Source organism: Aulostomus chinensis, chromosome 11 (assembly GCF_037954235.1).
Source record: "Aulostomus chinensis isolate RoL2024-O1b breed Wild chromosome 11, RoL_Achi_v1.0, whole genome shotgun sequence".
In the NCBI taxonomy this organism is placed as follows: Eukaryota; Metazoa; Chordata; class Actinopteri; order Syngnathiformes; family Aulostomidae; genus Aulostomus; species Aulostomus chinensis.
In genome coordinates this window covers 7,560,486-7,577,330 of record NC_141330.1, presented here as the reverse complement: position 1 = coordinate 7,577,330, position 16,845 = coordinate 7,560,486, and the positions used below count along the sequence as shown (strand labels likewise).

The 16,845-nt window shown below is 40.1% G+C and overlaps 1 protein-coding gene across 4 annotated transcripts in view; it reads right to left on the bottom strand.

Annotated features, from left to right (window-relative positions):
- Nucleotides 1–35: 35 nt before the first annotated feature.
- Nucleotides 36–16,845, bottom strand: part of inpp5b (inositol polyphosphate-5-phosphatase B) — a 21,521-nt gene continuing 4,711 nt past the window's right edge. Inside the window, exons 1-18 of one of the 4 annotated variants that reach the window (XM_086218029.1) lie at nt 16,042–16,231; nt 13,200–13,278; nt 11,617–11,787; nt 9,229–9,330; nt 8,834–8,948; nt 7,419–7,535; nt 6,252–6,439; nt 5,907–6,018; nt 5,704–5,813; nt 4,441–4,576; nt 4,088–4,198; nt 3,694–3,859; nt 2,696–2,931; nt 2,440–2,547; nt 1,654–1,738; nt 1,105–1,232; nt 898–1,009; nt 38–590 (exon numbers count right to left, since the gene is read on the bottom strand). In XM_086218029.1, coding sequence (XP_086074155.1) covers nt 481–590; nt 898–1,009; nt 1,105–1,232; nt 1,654–1,738; nt 2,440–2,547; nt 2,696–2,931; nt 3,694–3,859; nt 4,088–4,198; nt 4,441–4,576; nt 5,704–5,813; nt 5,907–6,018; nt 6,252–6,439; nt 7,419–7,535; nt 8,834–8,948; nt 9,229–9,330; nt 11,617–11,787; nt 13,200–13,278; nt 16,042–16,216 — 2,361 coding nt within the window. In that variant the 5' untranslated portion in view covers nt 16,217–16,231 and the 3' untranslated portion in view covers nt 38–480. Of the gene's footprint in view, nt 591–897; nt 1,010–1,104; nt 1,233–1,653; nt 1,739–2,439; nt 2,548–2,695; nt 2,932–3,693; nt 3,860–4,087; nt 4,199–4,440; nt 4,577–5,703; nt 5,814–5,906; nt 6,019–6,251; nt 6,440–7,418; nt 7,536–8,833; nt 8,949–9,228; nt 9,331–11,616; nt 11,788–13,199; nt 13,279–15,916; nt 16,232–16,845 lie in introns of those variants that run through there. The other 3 variants (XM_086218030.1, XM_086218027.1, XM_086218028.1) reach the window with 3 other exon arrangements.

Here is a 16,845-nt window from a genome sequence, read left to right as displayed (position 1 = left end):
ATATATATATATCTTTTAAACGGATACTAATAAACTGAAGTGAGGTTGGCTGGTTATGATTGCTATACATATTTTCCATTTAAATGTTTTCATTAATTTACGTGGCACATTTAACCAAAATTGACAAAATGCAATATAAAAATCACAACAATTGTTTTAAACAATTTTATATATAAAACAATATGTTGGTTGGATCAGAAACTGTGAAATACAAATCATTCTTTTAAATAAAATATACATACATTAAAAACTGTAAGAGATATAGATGCTCAACAATATAAAATTAACTGTGCATCAACATGTCACAAAATTTTCTTTGTGACACCTAATTTAAGAGTTGTCACTTACAATGATACTATATATCTATACAAAGACTTATCTAGGAATATGCAACATCATTACAGTTTATTTCAAACACTGGTCTAAACAGTTTTAAGTGTTCAGCTTCACGTCGAAGGACAAGACGGTGCATTCCTCGATCTAGGAGGAACTTTGAATCAAGAAGTGCTGAAAGAACTCCTGAGTCTTCCTCTTTTGTGCAAGGTCCTGCTTTGTGGGGGACTTCAGGAGCAAGGAGGCAAAAATGGTAACTACAAAAAGAAAAATTAAGTATTCCCATTAGAACAAATGCCTGTTTATAAGCAGTTGGTTTTTTTTTGCAGCGTTTAAAGAATGTGACACAAATTGGAAGCAGTTGATACATGACTTGCATCACCAATCATAATGTTATATTTATTTTGCACTTTATTTATACACTGTAAATCAGCGTACATGCCTGAACATAAGAGAAATAAGTTCTCTGAGAGTTGTTTCAGTTATTTGCCAGTGTCTCTGCACCTCTTCATCAAGCTACAGCTAAATGGAAACCCCGTAGAGAATCTCTCTTTCTTGTCTTACCCAAGATGTTGACATCTAATCCATTGCTAGCGAAATTCTTCAGCAGCTCACGGAGGAAGGCAGCTAAATAGTTGAATACATTTTGATGGCACTGAGGTAGCATGGAAATAACCTTCAACCAAACAGAAATTAACAAGAAATCAGACAAACGTTTCTTTACTCCAGGTTGAAATGACCGACGTGTTTTTGTTTTTTTAAACTTCTTACCTTCTCACACTGACTGGCGCTGGAACAACATTCTAGGCACTGCTGGTAGAATGAATAGGGAACCACAGGCTCTGGGAGGGCATCTAAGAAGAGAAGTAAGGCCTCCGCTACCGAGTGGTTACTGCCAGCTGCAGGTCGACAACGTCAAGGACAATTCTTACAAGTATGTTTTGAAATATCCAAAGCAGAGAGCTCATTATGTATTTAGATTGGACACAAACACCATAACTGAATTGTGACACACTGTATTTTTTTGCAATGCATCTGAATTCCCAAACTTTGGATGTGAAATGGCAGCAAGGATGTTGACTTTCAATTCTAGTTTGTTGTTGTTTACACAGCAGTCAAATTACACTCGTCAAAAATGGAGCATGTATGTATTAACCTGAACTAATCTATTGCATATAGGGAACACCCTAAAAAAATAATATTTAAGTTAGACAGACTCTGTCATAGTCTAAATACTTACTTTTTTTTGAAACTCTAATTAATACTTACATAGGAGTATTTGACACAAATATTTTCAATGGCAATCACTTTAAAGGATACGGAGGGAATCTGGCATGCCAGTGTCAAGGCAGTCCCTTATTTCTGCAAATTCACTCCGGAGCCCGGGTTGCTGAAATATGTCTTCCTGTAAATAGAGGATAACCACGATAAGACACTTTTACTTAGGCTGAAAGTGTGCAATTCTTGTTTGTGACATCGTGATGCTGCAGTGGCTCAATTACATTCAAAACGTTGCATTTACTTGAATGAGTGCTTTGGAAAAAACATCTTAAATCCCTTCACCCACCAAACCAATGCAGAGGCTCATACAAAGACACAAGGGCAGAACGAGAGCGTGGTAAGGAGACACGACTTTGATAAACTTAATGTGTTTTCTTATATGAACTCTTATAATATCAGAAGAATCAGGTCCAGATATCACCCAGAGTTACCCTTTCACAAGTGTAACAGAATGACTGGTCACGCCAAACATGCTCTTGTGAAAAGTGAAAAGTTATGCACAATCATTAAACATTTTTGTGTTGAAAACCACACTCTTCCCAAACACCTATTTTTCCGATACACTTTCTATGACTGAGGAAAAATCCCATGACCACACAATCTCAGAAACATCTGTTTTCACACAAAAATAAAATGAGAATCCATGTCAAATTTGATCAGTGTAGTTATATTTACCCAAATTAATGACATGTTTGATAAAACTAAACATGAACTTAAGAAGTCAATATCAACCAAAAGACATTTTGGTAAAGGGACCAGAAGCAATAAAAGTATATTATCATCGTATTCATTATATTACAGTGTCACAGTATTGGATTGTCTGACCTGTTTGATTGCATTACGAAACAGGTGATCCACCATCATCCAGAGTTCTTTAGGAATGTCCAGAGGCTTTTCAGTGTTTGCTGCGCTCTCATTTCCAGACAATGACACCTGTTGTTGAGAGCAAATTCACCAGCAAGCAGTTAAAACCGGAAAAAGATTCCATTTTAGATAGTTATTTACACACAAATAATAAGCACTACTATACTGTGGCCTGTGAGAAAACTCTGAATGGGGAACTGTATGCAGGAACACTTACAATTTCTCTGAGGGTCTCTTGGGGCATGTCCTGGATGGGTTCCCTTAGCAGACACAATGAATGGATGGAGGTGCCGTAGCAACTGGGCAGGTAGTTCCCTGTCACAGAGATGAAGTAGTCCTTGCCACGCTCTAGGTGGAGAACCAGGATGTCTTCTATCTGCTGCTGGCCAGAATTAAGTTCAGGTGCTGTGAAGCGGTTCACAAAAACCTCAAGGTCGATGTCCACAGAACCCCCTGGAGTTTAAGAACAGTACAAGGTCAGATATGACGTTGATAATGCAAACCTGTAACTTTATTCACACATCCAGCAGTTACTGTGCAACATTATCATTCATTGGGATTGAGAAGCCCATTGGGCCTTGTGTACACGAAAATATTTATTTTTTTTCCATCTGAAAATACGTAGCTGAGAGCATGTGAAAACAGTTTGGAGGTTGGTTGTTATTAAGGTCAATGTTTGCAGAAGTAAAAATGTTGGCACAAGGTTCTTCCTCTGAATGAAATGTTGCCTGCATCACAGAGGGAGAGAGCACTCGCCAGTCTGTGTGGGTTCGTAGCTAACAAGGGAACGCCTTGGCGATCACAATAATCTGGTTCGAGAGATCCCGTTATTGTTTTTCAGTGCCCGTACACGTCTCAAGTGACTACCCGTCATTGTGTGTTCATCCTACCCCTCTGTAAAAATGGGGTGCTCTATTTGAAAATTAAAAAGACTTGCCAGCTGCAGAACAAAAATGCTTCGGTGGACATAGGCACTAGCTGAGTGGAGGTGCTGGGCAAGCTCATTCAAACAGATGCGTCTGACGGCACATACTGGAAATTAAAACATTTTCAGTAACAAAAATGACACTTAACATGAATGACAGATCTGAAACTGCCTCACTTACGGTCAAACTCAGATTTTTGTTACTGAATTATATAGCTCACAGCTCACTGCCTGTGTCTGTACATTGATTCCTTATTAAAGTGAAATCTGCCACTTCACGAGTTACTTACCCTGAGCAATGAAGCCTTTGGACGGGTTGGCTGTGAGCCAGGGCTTGCAGTATGTGGGCTCATTGGGCTTCTGGATAAACTCAAACTGACACGGGACCTGCCCGTCATTGAGGAGGCTCAACGTCTCTGCCTGGTGTGCCATGAACTTCACGTCTGTAAAGTGGAACTGAAGGAGGATGAAAAGATTTTTAAGGACAGATGAAATTTATTTTCCGTTGGGTAACTATATCCTTTAATATCCGCATTAGACTAAAAGCCTAAGATCAATATGAAGGTTCTTTGGTGCTGATTTACTCATCAGGTTGATAAAGAAAAGACATTACAAAGGCATGTCAGTAAGGTATTACAGCTACAGTTGCATTCTAATAGGACTGAAAGTGATAGGAGACTTTACCTCTCGCCTGGACAGGGTTACAGATGGAATACACTCATTCTCCATTTTATCTATGTCACGCACAATCTCTTCAAAGGTCTTCTTATAGGCCTCAGCATTGACTCTTTTGATCTACAGGAAAAGACACAACGAAAAGGTGATTAAATGAAGCATTTACATGGTACACAATGTAACCAATGATACACAGGACAAGCTTTCCAAAATGAAGCGTTCTCTGACTTGAAGTGGGCTGTAAAGTGGCACCTTTATAAATTCATTGACAGATATTTCATATTCTGCAACATTATGAAACAAAAAGCAACCAGATAAAGACCTTGAAGATGATACACAAGGATCGTATCTGGAATAATTACCCCGATGACGAGCAGTGAACTGACTGGCTTGTGGTCACTGGTTTTCAGAGCCATGTGACTCTGGTAATGCTGCTGCTTGATGTTCTTTCCTCTCCAAAGGATGCGGTCACACCAGGCAGGCACGCGACACTTTTCACTAAATGTCAACGAAATACGAATTTTGAATGTTATTTTTTTAATCATGAAAAGAAATTGAATACATACATTATATCAGTACCACAGTTGGTTCACACTTTATCAACAATGCAATAGTGTTTTGATCCCTGCATAAAATGTTTATTGTATTCATTTACCTCTATCATAGAGCAGTTTGTGAATACATTTAAAGGGATTATATATATTTGTGGCACTATGCTGCAGTGCTGCAACAATGAAAAAAAAAAAAAACACTGCTTGATATGCAAGTGATTCTGTCATTCATTGTTTTACCTAAATTTCAAGACACTTTTTCCCCAATGCAAGCTCAAGAGGGGTTGATCAGATTTGTCATCTTGTTCTACCAACATCAGCAGCGCTTTCTTCTGGATTCTTTTTTTTTTTAAATCTCCTTACACACATCTTCTCTCACCAATTTGCAGGTGCTGCTCATTTGCTCTCACCTGGTTCGTTTTCCGCTGCTGCTGTGTATCATGTGGCTGAACACTGCACTGTCATTTGTTGCTTGTGTTGATACAGATGATGTCCCTCATGACAATTTGGCAGAATCATTGTTGTTTAGTATTATTTCCAGTAAAATTATATCTCAAGATTGTGATTTTAATACAATGAATTATGCAGCTCTACTCAACAGTCTTTTTGACATATGACTCTAAATGACATCAATGTAAACTACTCTCTGGTTTTCCGCTTGAACCTGGCATAGTGGTACTTTGTGAATACTCCTGACAAAGCAGCTTTGACAAGATTTATCAACAAGGATTTTAAGACATGAGAGCAGGCGGAAAATATTTTCAAAGACATATGAATGCCGAGGAAGTGTCCCTAAATTTTTAACAATGGAAATGGAATGACAATGGAATGTCTTAACACCCCAAGTGAAACATTTTAGAGATCATCAAGTACTTTGACTGCTTTGTGTTTTGCAAAATGTGACATAAAAAAACATAGTTCCTCATTTAGTTTGCTAAAAACCTTCAATAAGCAGCTACAACTGGAGAATTCACCTATCATCCTGATAAATTGTTTCTCCATAATAATAACTGCACTGTCGAAGTATAATACCCCTTCTTAGAATGTTTTATAATTCTATTCATAAGAGATTACCTTGTGTCCCACTTGTCGGAGCCAGTGTCATATTTATAAGTGGGCTGGAAATCAATCTCTCCCTCCACGAAGCCAACAAACACGGCCTCCTCATCGATCTGCCTCTTGAGCTGTGGACGTAATGCAGCTAATAAGTGCCATCACTTATAAATAGCCAGGATGAAAAAAGATCTCTTTAAAAATTTAAACAGCACTGGGATTACCTGATCGTAACTGTGCAGCGTTTCAAAGTCCTTTTTGCCAATAAGCTCCTTCACATTGTTAACGTCAAGGTCGCTGATCCTGTAGTTGAGGTCCCCGATCCATAGAACCACACTGGGGATGGGGGAAGACAGAGGTAGAAACCTGAATCAAATGTTATGACTGGTCAAAACTGAATGAAATGATGTACATTTACCTTCTAATCAACAAACATCAAAATACAGATGCAAGATGCTTTTTTTGATTTAAAAAAAATTGCATGATCAATTCTTGCCATAATAAATAATAGTCATCTTTACATTGACATGACTTATTGTGAGAACTCTAATCCATTACTGGCTTCATACTCATGCTTCAGGATAGTGAGTGGGGGCTGGGTGGGGTCGAGCTGGCGAAACTGTAGACGGCTGCAAATGTCTTTGTAGTCTTGATTTCGTCTCTCGTACTCCTCAATGTGAGCTGCTAGGTGAGAGTTGACCACGCAGATATCAGAGTTGTGGAAGCGAAATCGGATAGCCACAGCACCCTTGTTTCCCTGCAAAAGAATGACAGAAAGATTAAAAAAGACTAAATATATGCTCCCAATAGTTGCCACTGATCTCTGGCCAGCCATCTGCTCTACACTGCAGGGATTACTAAATACATGAGCATTGAAGACAAGAATAAAATATTCTGCAACATACCAAGAATAATCGAGTGATGTAATGCATCATGGCTGAATGGGCATATGCCTAACAATTCAGAGTCAAGTCAAGTCAGTTTTATTTGTATAGCGCCAAGTTCCAACAAAGGTTCTCTCATGACACTTTCCAAATAGAGCAGGTCCAGTACCACACTCCTTCAATGAATCTACACCCAACAATTCTCCATCAGCAAGCACATCCAGCAACAGCAGCGATGAAAACCTTTCATTTGACAGGTAGGAACGTCGAGCAGATCCAGGCTCAATGGCCCTCTGCTTTGACTGGTTGGAGGACAGAGAGCGGGACAGAGACAAAAACAGATAATGGAGGAAGACAGATATACAGAAGGAAAGAGAGGGACAGAGAAAGAGGGAGAGAAAGGAGGAGAGACTGATGGACAGAAGGGAACATGAACAGGTGATGCTAAGGGTGGCAGCTTGAGCCTCTTCAGGTCTGCAGCCTCCTCCAGCAGCAGCATCAGTCAGGGAGGAAGGAAGGGAAGGGGAGGCATATAAATGCCCCTTCTTTCAGTTCCTGGTACCATATCATGCCTGAATCTCCAGCATGACAGTGAAGGCTTTGTGCACATCATTGTCTCACTAATTGTAATTTGCCTGCAATTTGGCCAATGACATGACACTGAAATAAGATGATGTTTTGTAGCATTAAAGCAATGAATAATCTTTAATAGTAAAAATACTTTTGCAGAAGTAGTTTACTTCTTGGTTTTGTTTGTGAGCAAACGAAGGAAAAAAGAAAGTTTGCTTAAAGCTCAGGCTCTGATCCCAAATGCTCTCAGCAGGTCTGTAGACCTGTAAAATCAGTCCTCACCATCCGTCCCATGATGCCAGTCCCCACTGTCTCAGCCTCCACATCAGAGATGAACTCTGCATGTTCCTTCTTCACATAGAAGAGCAGCATGATGCCCACAAGGCGCACCAGCTTCACCTGGAATAAAATGAAGTAGACTAGTAAACATCAGTTCAAAAATGAAAGGATAAGATACACTCCAAGGCAAGATGAGGTCTACATGCTTCTCCATGCACCATGGTGCAGACCTAGGGTTGACATGCCCCTTGCTGATCAGACCAAAGTGAACAGCACAACACGTGGGAACGCATACCAAGTGGACTGAGATCCAATCACTCAGATGGAGGTGGTGTGGGCCATATTTGGCCACATTCTTTTCTCAAGTTGTACACCCATATGGTCCGATGGATCGATGTCTTCTCAAGTGATGTCCTCTACTTAAGCAGAAGTACATACTCATTCAGTTTGGTTTGCCTAGCTGGCACCATTGAGTCGACCACTCTGTAATTATCTGATTTCCTCTCTTTGTGATCCCCCGCAGACTAGTCACAGGAAGTGCACTGCTGCCTTCCAGGGCTAAAAACTTCAATGCATTTGATCTTTGCAAGAAAAATGATGTAGTTTATCTGTATATAGAGCAGGGAAGTGAGATCCAATCACAACTGGTCACTAGAGATGCTTGGGGAGACACATTCCAATGACAGGTGTGAACCGGGATCCTCAGAATTGTCCACTTTTGGTGAGATCAGCTGTGACAAATGTTAATGCCAGTTATGAACAGAGCCTTAGTGACTCTGAAACTACATGACATTGGCTCCAAAGTGCTTTAATGCTGGTTATGGTGTCTTATCAGCATTGTAACGATACTGAACTGCAACAGCTACAAGTTAAAACAATATTCCTGGTAAAAAGATACCAAAAAGAACATCATAATATTGAAAACAGCTGCGCATGAGAGGAAAAAGGACAATTTATGGCCTCATGTAACAACTTTCAGACACTTATTTTACAGTTAAAGGATCTACACATTGTCAGCTACATCACCAACTGCCTTTGTCACTGTAGATGGATGCTAACTGTACTGAGTCTGACATAACAATGTCCCATAAACCTTGACTAGAAGACCCCTCTGCTCAGCCGAGAGAAGAGGAAGCTGATCTTGTAGAGTCAGCACTACAGAAAGAGGAACCAGATAAAAGCAAAGAAGGGGAAGAAAAAGCGAAAGACAAAAAAAGAAAAATACATGGCCTAACTAAGTATAAAACCATCAATGTGAACAAAAACATTATTAGCAATAACCCACGGAAAAACCTATTCACTGTGGATGAAAAATACTAATATGACCAAAACAAGGAATTGCATGATGTCACCCAGTACTGGGCATATGATGGATGAAAAAGTCCGAGTTCATAAAGGAAAAAAGGAGACTTCCTTACTAAGGCGTACTTGGCATCTGGATGCAAGGCATCAGACACAGCCTTCATCCACTCCAGCTCTTTGGGGGTGTCATTGAAGAAGAAAGCCTCTTTGCTGAGGTCAAGCTCCTGGAAACTATTAGAGAGGACAAAAAGTAAAACTTCTTCAGAGTTCTTTACTTTCATGGTATTCTCATAACTTTTCCACTCTTCAATACTAAAGAGCAGTAAACTGAAACGTAGGCAGGATTTGTGAACACAGCACTGTTGTTCTGTGGGTGGGCAAGTTCTCTGACTTAGAACAGGATCAATGGCCGCATACATCTGTCAGACGTTTGAGCAGTACATGTCTGCCTGTGTAATAGGATTAAGCAGAAAATTGCACATCATTCTTTGGCAGGTTTGATGTTACTTACCCCACGCAGTACATGTCAGGAGGGTTGAGGGGGCAGCTCAGCCATGGATGGAGGCTTTCTTTTGGTGTCTGACCGTTCACATTGTACGTGCCAAGAAAAAAACTGCAATAGATGAGGGAGTAATGAGCACAAAAGAGAAGAATACAGGGTGAAAACAAACCAAGTTTGAACTTTTCCTGTTGACTGATCTGTCTTTTTTGTAATTTACTATGTTGATTTTCAATAGATTCAAGTTGTGTAATGGTGCTCGCACCCCTTTTTAAACCGACTCCATTTTACTGCAGCACTCTGGGCTGCAGCTTTATTTTATGAAAGCTGGATGTGCTTTATTACTTGTCTTTTTCAGCAACGTTCTCATTTTCATTGAAACCTCAGGGGTACAAGTCTCACGTGATAACTTTTAACAGCTCCACTGCAACTTTTTGACAGCCTTGCAGCAGTCATTAACATGCCCACTGAGTGTTTTTCAGCAGGTCTAGATTTAAAAAAAAAAACAACAAAAAAACCCCAACACAACTCCTTTTATTCACTAGCTGTCTTACCTGACCTTCAAACAGCTGCTGCTCTGTTCATGCAGCACTGGTGCAGCTCAGAGCTCTTTATTTTGTGCTTACTAGCAATACCAGCACTTTTTGCCCCAACAGCACTAAAGCTGACGAGCAGCATGCTGAAACCATCCTAATAAAAAACAATTTGGACTGCTTTTCCAAGACTTTTCCATTTACCTGCACATCTGTGTTGATATTCAGTAGATTTTCAAAAAGTACGGTAGTAAGAGCTGAGAGCTAGATCGTGCAAAACTCAGTATGAAGAAAGCTACTCTACTACATGGCAACTAAAATGTTGTTTCTGTCAAAAGGGGTTCTAAATTAGTATGCAGTAAACTGAGATGTCTCATAGGTGGTTAATCTTTTATTGGCATTTAAGGAGACCAGAGAGGGAGGTCAGCAAATTAGATAACAATGTGTTTTCATTTGTGTCCATGGAAGCAGCCTCCCATCAAAAGCCCCTTTCAGACACACACTCTCACGTCAATGTGACGGCAATTTAATGTGAGAATCATGACTGAATATACACTTGTTTGTGTGTCACAATGGCAACTCGCAGCCCTACAACTGCATCTATTTTTTCATGCCCCAGATGATAACTTAATTATCAATATAATCAATGTAGGGAAAACTTTGAACAGGGGCAGCCATAGTAGACAGAATACATTTTAACTGAACACACACCGAATGTGCTTCTGTGTATTTTTTTTATATGACTTTTCATTCATCTGTTGAGTTATGCAGCCGGATGAGGAGAAAACTTAATAAGATGTGGGCTAAAAGTAGAAAACCCCCACGGAGAGGTGACTAGTCCATAACATGACCCACAAACGCATTCCACTCACACTCAAAGACAAGTTAGAGATCCCAAATGATCCCAGCACATCGTCTGGTGTCTGTGATGAAATCAGGGCCCCCAGGAGAAACCTGTCCCTGCAGGCAAAGTCCACACAGAGTTGGACTTGATAAAGATCCTTCTTAGTGGAGGCAAAGACTGCGATCCACTAACCAACCTCACTGACAATTCTACATACATTATTTCACGATACTACTAAATCTGTTCATTTCACACAAACTTCAAGTATTTGCATTTTTCATGCAGTAAACTTGACATTTCTCTTTTAATAATGTCACACTTTCACTACCAAGTGTTACTGATATTCCTTTTGGATTTTTTAATAAGATTTTACAGGTGTGCACAGCTCTACCAGCAGGTGGCAGTGTAGTTCAGAATTGAAACATTCTGAAATCAGCAAATGCTGAATGGAACATTAAATAATACCATGGCATCAACCGACGGTTTCATTTCTACAATAAATAATAAATGAGATGAAGAGCTGGAAGCAGGGATAAGGCGTGTTAACCCACTAGGCTGGCCCATTTCTAGCCAGAGGGGCTTAATTTAGCCGAGAGCTATGTACTCAGAAATACAAACCCACAAATGTTGACTCATTCTTTTTACATAACACTTCCAGGATCCAAATTGTGCTCCAAGATCCACTGAGGACATATTCGTGCCCATTCTCTGAAACAAGGCTGGCTGGCAGAATACCTCAACACTCAAGTATACAGAATAAAATGTCTCTTAATCCAAAGCTTTAGCATATCATTTGGTGTGTGTGTGGATGAAGTATATTCTCTATGGTACTGTATCAATTCTTAAAACATCTTATGACCGTTCGATAATAAGAGGCTTCGACAGAGTTTGTAAATTTACTTAGGATGATATTGTGGTCCAAGTATGATGTGTTTTTCCGGTTCTAATGACACCAAGTGAAGTGTTCGTGTCAAATATGACACTTGCTGCTGTTAAAACAACTCAAAAAGTCCATTAACATACCTGAAGTGCTCTCGATAAATGTACAGTTCTTCCTTCTTCAGTAGCTCACATTTGATAAGGTTGTCTCGTAGGCCGAACTGTGGCATGGCCAGTATCTGAGCTTTGTTAGATGCGGTGTGGCTGGAGGAACGCACCAGGTCATCCCGGTCGTCACGACTGGATATTCCAAGACTGCACATTACATAAGAAGAAATCACATTTAAGTGTGTGTGTGTGTGTGTGTGTGTGTGTGTGTGTGTGTGTGTGGATGGGGGTGTGGGGTGGATACGACAGACCAATATAGAAATACCATTGTTTTGTCTCACTGGTGTGATTTCACATGAGATACTATCAGGGTTAAATAATATGTTGCACTGTTACACACCTATATGACCGACTGACCCTAATGTACAGCTGCCTTGTATCGTTGGTACTCTCTGAGCAAACAGCATCAAATCCTGCCTCTCCTAAAAGCTGGGAATGAAATTCTACACGAAGCTCCATTTTCATGATGTCAATATGGCTTAGAGAAGAAATGTAATATGTCTGGGCCATATATTCTTCCAGGAATATACTGTAACTTAACTCCATCTTAAACTGCTATTTCTACCACACGGTACCAGCTCGACTCCACCCTAGTGGCTCTTTGCACTGTGATTATGATTTCCATTCTCATCATCATAGCAATGCCTCAGGAAACTGCTATGCTGTCATTTCTGATGTGGCACCAACGAGAACAACGATGCATATGAAAAAGGAACTATCAAAACCTGTCGAACCATTTGGCCATGACGATAAAACTAATGAAACATTTACAATTACACAACCCTAAGTTAAGTGGTAACTGTTGTGAGATTGCGAGATAAAATTTAGACACACAAGCGTAATTATCTTGATCCTTTGTACCTGTTAATTACTTCACCTTTGCAGTGAGAATGACCTTTCATGCCAAGATGCGGTTTGTTTGGGTAGATCAGTGATAAAATGATTGAGGCCTCTATAGGACACTACGTGTTTTACAGCGGTGATTCTACTGATGATGATTCTCTCAAACCAATCAGTGGTCTGCAGTGTTTTTTCATCACTTTTCAGTATGTGCTGAGCTCACGTGAAACTTCAAACTGAGGTGCTAGAACACAAAGTAGCAGGTAGCAGGTACCTGATGGAAAACCAAGATAGCCACGTTTAGCAGGTGCCACACAGCTTTAGAGAAGATACTCATTCTCAGAGTAGTAGTGGCCTTTGGGTTACACAAACGACCTCAGCATGTTTACGTTTCAGAGTCATTTTAATTAAAAGACATATTTATATATTTATTTCAGTTTAACTTTAAATCTGTATGGGTATCTGTTCTGCATATTATTAGTGTGTCAAGTCTCTTCGGATCAGCCTAAATTATTTACAAAAGATCCATTCATGCCATGAAATACAGCAATGCTTGCTTACACAAAGGGGGGGGGGGGAGACAATCACTGCATACATGTAAACACATGTAAAAGGGTAAACTAAACATGACCTTTCTGTCCCTCATGTGAGTGCACGTGTGTAAATGGTGTTTACTAGTTTTGTCAACTCCTGCCTGTGATTTCCTCTGAAAGCCTCACCTCTCTTGGCTGGAGTTCGGTGTGTCACCGTTAGGACCGTTCTCTCCTTCGAAACTTCCCTTTTTATCTGATGATTTCTCTGTTTGAAAAGAGTACAAGACAAACAAGAAGGATGATTACAATGATTAAACACTTAGTACAGAAAAATGGAACCGCAACCCCAGAGTCTGTCAGAAGTGTCTGACATCTTTACGGTAACACATATTTACTGTCCGCAGGTTAAAATACTGTTTGTCACCATTTCGGTTCGTGTGAACTAACTGGTCAATAGAATGAGTGTGTCTTTTTCTGTTGGTTAGAGTTGCTGCATCCTAAGTAGCTGGGTTTAACGGGCGAGTGCAAAGTATGAGACAGCATGGCCCCTGTCCCCTGCAACTTGGCAGGGAGCACAGCTGGCTCCTCTGAAAAGGAAAGCCAGAGTCTTTAGGCAGGAACTTAACTCTGCAAACCCAGCTAAAAGCACTGATATAGATCTTCACCTCGCACACTGAAAGCAGTTCGTCTGAAAAGATGGGCTCACAATCTGTGACATAATGGTTCTCTGATCCATTTCTAAGAAGGCTACTAAAAAAAAAAAAAAAAACGCTTAATGGACGACAGTGGATTGTCGTCAGATCAGTCAGGACTGAACAGACATACGCAAAAGCAAATCATTTCTTTTCTTTCTTTATTTTTTTCAAAGCTGCTTCTGTTTTTATATCTGTCATATCATGGGATCCAGCCATTATGGGATGCTGATCTTTTTCCTAATTTACCTGTTCAGCAGTAGGATTTTCTCAACAATAGGGCTTCATTGGTCCAACAGTATTATGAATGTTTTTGAGAATGTGTTGATTTTACCCAGATGGTGGCGTGAGGACCGAGGGGAATAATGGAATAAGGAGGAAAGACCAGAGGGTTTGGAGGTATGCTACAAAGATGTGCCTGTGCCTGTGCATGTGCATGTGCGTGTGCGTGTGCGTGCGGGTCCTTACTCCTACATTGCACTAAAAGCAATATATGAAAAAAAACAAAAAAAAAACATAATTTTTGCAGGCACACTTCTATCTTTGCTACATTTTTGTGTGACAGTGGAAACATTCGCATGGCTCCAATTTTGGAAGACTTTTGTGCCAGTACCCACATTTCCAAAAGCGGGCAACAAATGCTCCCATTTCATTTTGTTAATCAAAAAACTAAAAACAAAATGAAACATGAGGTAAAACAAGGGTTAGTCCAATCGGCTACAAACTCCATTGAAAAAAACATCAAAGAATCTTCAATGAAACTGAACAGCTGAATTTGGTTTGTGAACAGGGAAAGGGTACTGCCTTTAGTTTGACTAAAAAAAAAAACTATCAGCAAATTGTGAAACGCTTGCTGAAAATTGCATGAAGCAATGCTACTGATGAGAGGGCCAAATAAAACCAATTTGCAAATTCAGAAACTTAAATAAGCTGCAAGAACAAGAACTGAATAATTTTCAGACTTGGTACATTGAAGAGGCCGTAGCTATATCAGAAACATATGCAGAGTTTCCTACCGCCCATCAAGAAAATCAACATCTTGTGGTGGATTACACACCAGCTAACTTCTGTTTTCTCCTTTCATTCTGTTGGTCTTACAGTAACGGTCCTTATCAGCACGACATTTCCTGCTGTACAGATACCAACTAAAATGATTTTGCAGAATAACATATTCACATATTCAATGTTGGGCGAACAACTCGTATCTATTGCTTCACACACGTATTTGCTATTAATAACGGGGCCTGGCACTGGCCCCATGTGGCTGGGGGTGAATGGGCATATTTTACATTCCTGCACATGCTTTAGTACTCTAATGAGCTTAACTAATCTTTCAACAAGGAGGGAGGTGTGTGAGGTCTGAAACTGCGGTTTCACACCGACATCCCTCCCTAGCTGTTGTTGATCAGGCCGTTTCACCATGCTGAACTCTTCCGTTTTTAAAACAGTCCAAGTCAGTTGGTGCTTTTCAACTGCAGCTGCACAAAGTTCACCATTACACAACCGCCCATTTACAATATGCAACTATACATAAACTCAGGAAACCAGTTGTGTTTATTGTATTACAAGTTACAAATTTAAACAAAACAAAAGCTGCTGGAGCCAAACATTGGCAAAATCTCAAACAATTGATCATAGCCGGACAACAGTCGTGCCTTAATTTAAATGGAAGCAAAAAGTTAACAGGAGCGATTCAAGGCTCATAGGCTACTCAAACTTGGCTATCAAGATGTACCATGTCACAGAAAATGTAAACACCCAGGAGCCAGAGAAACAAGGCCAATGTAGTGTCTCTACAACGGACACTAGTCTTGGTCGCTAAACAGACTACTACACTACCAAGCAACCACAACAGGTGCGTAATTTACTGTCACATAGCGACCACTGGCATCACAGCATTTAGCAAAATGCCAGCGTTACCAGTTACTAGTAACGTTACATAAACATTGTACTCGTGCTAACCGATATCAGTTTAATGATGAGGCAACGGGTGGATAAAAATAGTTCCGTCATGCTGCAGGGGTTTAGGACTATCTATTTCGCTAGGCCCACTGGTTAACCTGGCTAAACTTAGCTTCTTTAAATGAATTGTCAAGAGCTGCTACTCGTTAGCATTAGCTCGTCTAGCTAATGAGTGTAAACCTGTCACGAAGTGATGAAAACCGCATCCACCACCCTAATAACAACAAATGCAGGATTTGCTCTTCATACCGGAGTCCTTCATCGCTCTTGACATCTCTGTGTACCGTTCCAACGCATTCTGTGCAGGAGAGAAATGTCCAGGGATCTTGGGCGTCGGACCTGCCCATGCTAACGTTAGTGGAGGAGGAGTTTACCTTCCCCGCAGCAAAGACAGGAGCCCTTCCTTCCTTCCTTCCTTCCTTCACGACCATGCGGCACACGCAACTGGCAAAAAAGCTCACATTGCGAAGTTCTGTTTACGATCTTGCATTCGATGAAAAATATGAGCAATAACAGGACGTGATGAGGGTTTTGCTTCCTCTTGCTCATTTAGAACACACTGATTGCTCTTTTTTTTAATATATTGATTGATTAATTTGAAGCGTATCCTTGTAATGTTGATGTTTGGGACAATTAGAAAGGAAGAATTTCAATTTTAGTTGACACCAACTGAGTCTGACAATAGGTGGCAACTACTACTTCAATATTATTTAGAGTTCGACAATAAAAGTCCCTTGGCTCAACACAAGGGGATTCGTTTTTAGCTTAACACCTACATAAAGAGCTCAAAACCTACTAGTAAAGGTATTTTCTGTAACTCCTGGTATTTTAAAAGCATTTATGGATTTAGAAATGCCTGATTATTTTTATTTTCTCTTCTTTTGTAGAAATGATGACAGTTCTTCATGGTACTGTGTCTTATGTGCACCTGTAAAGCACCTAAACCAGCACTGCGAAATAAATTAAAATAATAACCAAAATTGAACATCAAAAATATTCACAAACTTTGTATTTAATTGCACTGTCAACTACCCTGCCACGATAAGCACTGGCACATTTAAACAGAACGCAGTCATCGTAGTATCTACACGCACATCTTTTCTGTTACGACAGCAAAAAACAATCCAGTTGCGCGATGGTGGCGACCCACATGTCAACGTGCTCATCTGCAGACAGTA